General features: G+C 39.2%; 1 protein-coding gene across 1 annotated transcript in view; it reads left to right on the top strand.

Annotated features, from left to right (window-relative positions):
• Positions 1-256, top strand: part of LOC104465036 (transmembrane protein C15orf27-like) — a gene marked incomplete at its 3' end in the record, with an annotated part of 52,554 nt that extends 52,298 nt beyond the window's left edge. Inside the window, exon 9 of the mRNA XM_010077926.1 lies at positions 206-256. Coding sequence (XP_010076228.1) covers positions 206-256 — 51 coding nt within the window. The remainder of the gene's footprint in view (positions 1-205) is intronic.
• Between the last annotated feature and the right edge of the window lie 3,958 nt (positions 257-4,214).

Below are 4,214 nucleotides of genomic sequence, written 5' to 3'. Positions count from 1 at the left end.
GAAAGAGAGTGCAGAGACAGGGAAGCAGCTCAGGGGCAATGGCTGTGTTGCAGGGTGTCTCCAAATCACACCAGGTCTTAGGGTGGAATACACAAATGGTGGTGCTCTGGGCATGCAGGGCAGTGGAGAGCCTTTCACAGGGTAGAATTTCAACTGTTTAATCAAATAAATGCTCTTCTAATGGCTGCCTTTTTGTTTTTTTCAGAGGACGACATGAATAATTACATCAGTCGATACTACAATGAGCCTAGCAGTGGTAAGCTTTGCTTGAAAATGTGAATGTGAACTGCATTTTTGCATGTCACTGTGCTGTAAACTGGGGGAGACTGAACAGTGACTGAGATCTGTCCTGGAAATGAAACCCACCATGGCATCTCATGGTTTGCTCCATGGAAGTTTGTACCAAACCCAGTAATTCTCTAAAGGCTGAAGGGCCCCCAGTTTGCTCCTGGTGAAGGCACCCCTAATAGTCGGGAGATCTGGGAGAGGTTAATTCCCCCAGCTAGGCTGTCTAGTCTGCAGAGTGGTTCAGATGGACCCGAGAAGGAACAACGTGGACAAAATCAATTAAGAGAAAAGAAGTGGGGCATTAGCTGAGCCCAGCGCCATGCTGGGAACCTTTCAGAAGGGTTAAACTGAACAGTAAGAAACCTCGGCAGCACACACGGTCTGTGCCCGGAGGTCAGGCTTCAAACAGGCATTCCCTGGCAGGCATCCCGCCAGCGCAGGGGGCTCTCTGCACGCGGTGGGGGCAAGGCAGGCCCTACGCTGCAGGTCAGCCCAAGACTGGGGGCGAGGGGCCCTGAGGGGCTCCGGGCGGCTGGGCACAGGCTGCGGGCACGGGCTGCCCTTGCGGGAGGAGGCTGGGCAGACGAGCTCCGAGGTGTCATGGTAAGCAGGGCTGGGCAGGTGGAGGTGTACTATAGATGTGTTATATATGGATATCCCCATATAGACATGGGGATAAGAAAAGTGTGTGTCTCCATATACACATATGGTATACTACATATAGTATAGAGAAAATATGTATATATGTGTGTACACACGTAAGTATGATGTATTATATGCTTATATCCTATATATACATCCCTATATATAGTATGTTTACACACAGTGGAATATAGACATATATAAAAAGGTGTGTATCTATATAAGGATGTGTCGGGGTGTGTGTATATGTAATGTATATATGTGTATGCATACATATGTATGGTGGATTATATATGTATATCCTACATATATACACACAACCCCCCCACATGCTTACATATGAAAAGACGTAAAAATGTATATGTTTGTACATATATGTATATATCATATATGTATCTCCAAACATTCCTCCTCCAAACATTCCTCCATCCCTACATACGAGAGGATTTACATACAAATGTCTGTACATACATATAAAAAGATATATGTATATGTCTTCATATAAAGATGTGTGAGAGGCTGTCTGTGTATATACATAGGTATTTTATCTAAATACATATGGTAAATACATAAATATATATAAAGATATACGTGAAGGGGAGGGGGTGTGTGAGAGATGAGAGAGGGTCTCTGAATACCTGTGTATATATTTGTTGTAGTTTTGACCCTGGCTGGCACCAAACACCATGCATCCGCTCACTCTCCCTCCCATCTCCCGGGGGTGGGGAGAGATTTAAAAGGGTGAAGGGAAAAGGAGCTCATGGGGTGAGATAAGAACAAGTTAGTAACTAAACTACAATAATATTGGAAATAATAATAATGATGATAATAATAGTAATACATACACAAACAAGTGCTACACAGTAATACCACTCACCACCCGACAACCAAGGCTCAGCCTGTTCCCGGCTAACGATCCTGGAGCAGGGAAAGTCCCAAAACTGCAATCCTCAAATGGAGATAAGAGTCTGAGTGTCCAAGAGACAGAGACGACCCTGAGAGAGGGGTGACCCAGAGGCAGACAACCTGGAGCAAGAGAGAGAACTTCTGGACTGAGCCTCACCTATACACTGGCCAGGCCGGGCATGGGATGGAACAGACCATTGGCCAGTTTGGGGGTCAGTCCTAAACCTGAGGTCAGATCCTGGGCTGGTCACTGGGGCTGTGCTCCCTCCTCGCTCCTCCTGCCCCTGCAGCTGCGGATGCTGGAAGGGCGGCGGCAACAGTAACCATCAGTGTGTCACCAGCCCCCTGCTCAGCACAAACCCAAAGCAGCCTCTGAACAGCTGCTGGGAGGAGAGTTAAACATGGGTGATTCTGGATAGTGGAAAAGGGGCGTGAGACTGTATATATACACACATCTTTTTGATCTGTATTGTGCATTATATATTTTATGCATAAAATGTGCTTGTGTATATACATGATATTGTATATATAGGTATATCCCTATACATCCCCCATGTATATGTGTATATAAAGCTCTTTATATGTGGGTGCACACACATATATATATATACAGTTAAAGATGTGTGTGTAGCTACACAAATATTTTATAGATGTATAAATATATGTAAAGAGATAGTATGTGGGTGGGTATGTGACAGCCTTTGCATATACATGTATAGTTCATATATATTAGAAAATACTTGAGTGTGTACATACACATGTATTATGTATAATCTATATTAAATGTGTGTACATATATAGGTATATTATAAATGGGGATACTTATAGCCACACACAGAGACCCATTGTCTCTATAAATATGGATAAAGGTATATAGAAAGATATGTCTATGTGCATATAAAATCTGTATGTGGGGGAGAGAGAGAGAGAGAGTAGCTATAGACACATAAATTATTTTAAAAAGTGTGTGTACACAGATAGGTATACAGTATTATTTTTGTGTATATCTTTCTACATCTATCCCCATTATATATGCGGATGGATATGTGTATATATATATAGATATATGAAGATGTATGAATTAGGTGTAGGTATGTTTAAAAAGATAGAAGTAAAGGAGGGGGAGGTGTGAGTGACTGTGTGTATATACATATAATTGTATATGTATGTGTGTGTTCACATATAGGTATAATATGTATATCCTTATATATACATTCCCCATGTACACACTCTGAGAGATATATTTTTATATGAAAGGATTGTATTTATATTATATATATGTGTGTGTATATATATAATATGTATACATGCACACACACATATTCCCTATATCTATATGGATAAATCTATATATAAAGATGTGTATATAAAATACATGTGTGAGAGACACTCTCTCTGTATTATAGATGTCTGGGTGTGTGTGCATATATATATACACACATACACAGACAGAGGTATATGGTATTATTTATAGATGTATGTCCCTCTATATATATCTGAAATACTCATGGACTTATATAAACAGGTATATGTGTGTGTGTTTTCAAGGATAGTTACTATGTATTATATATGTATATCCCAATGTATGTATTCTATGTATATAAAAGTCACACACAGTAAGAAATAGATATGTGTTTATATATAAAGGCAAGTCTATGTGTCTGAGAGAGGGAGCATGTGTATTCTATGTCAAGATCAATAAGTGCAGGTATTTAAAGGGGGACTATTATGGAGCATATGTATCAAATAGCTGTGTACACATATGTACATAGACTGTATTATCGGTGGGACACCAGACACCCACTTTCCCTGTATCTATGTGGATAATTCTATATATAAATTTTATGTGTGTATAAAAAAATGTGACAGAGAGACTGGGTATAGACACGTATATATTGTATAGAATGTGTACACATACATACATAGGTATACAGTATTATATGTGTATAGCCCTCTATATTAATCCCCACTATACACATGATGTATATAAAGATATGTCTGTCTCTATGTATGTGCATATACATAAATATATAAAGGGGGGGTTCCTGTATAGCTATAATCTATTATATATGTATATATCTGATAAATATATATATTTACACACAAAAATATTTACATATGAGGTATAGTATGTATGTATATCCCCATATGTGCATTCACCAGGTAAAAACACAGTGAGAAATACACATATATTAATATATAAAGGCAAGCATGCGTGTGTGAGAGATTGTGCATGTATTCTATTTAAAGATAAAAACTTGTATGTATGTATTTAAGGGGGGGGCTCTGTTACAGAGTTTGTGTATCAAATGTCTGAGTTCACGCACACAGACACACACACACACAAATATGTGTGTGTGTGTATATATATACATATA

Source organism: Pterocles gutturalis, unplaced genomic scaffold, assembly GCF_000699245.1.
Source record: "Pterocles gutturalis isolate BGI_N339 unplaced genomic scaffold, ASM69924v1 scaffold19038, whole genome shotgun sequence".
In the NCBI taxonomy this organism is placed as follows: Eukaryota; Metazoa; Chordata; class Aves; order Pterocliformes; family Pteroclidae; genus Pterocles; species Pterocles gutturalis.
The sequence above is the reverse complement of the archived record's forward strand: the minus strand, read 5'-3'. Positions and strand labels throughout refer to the sequence as shown.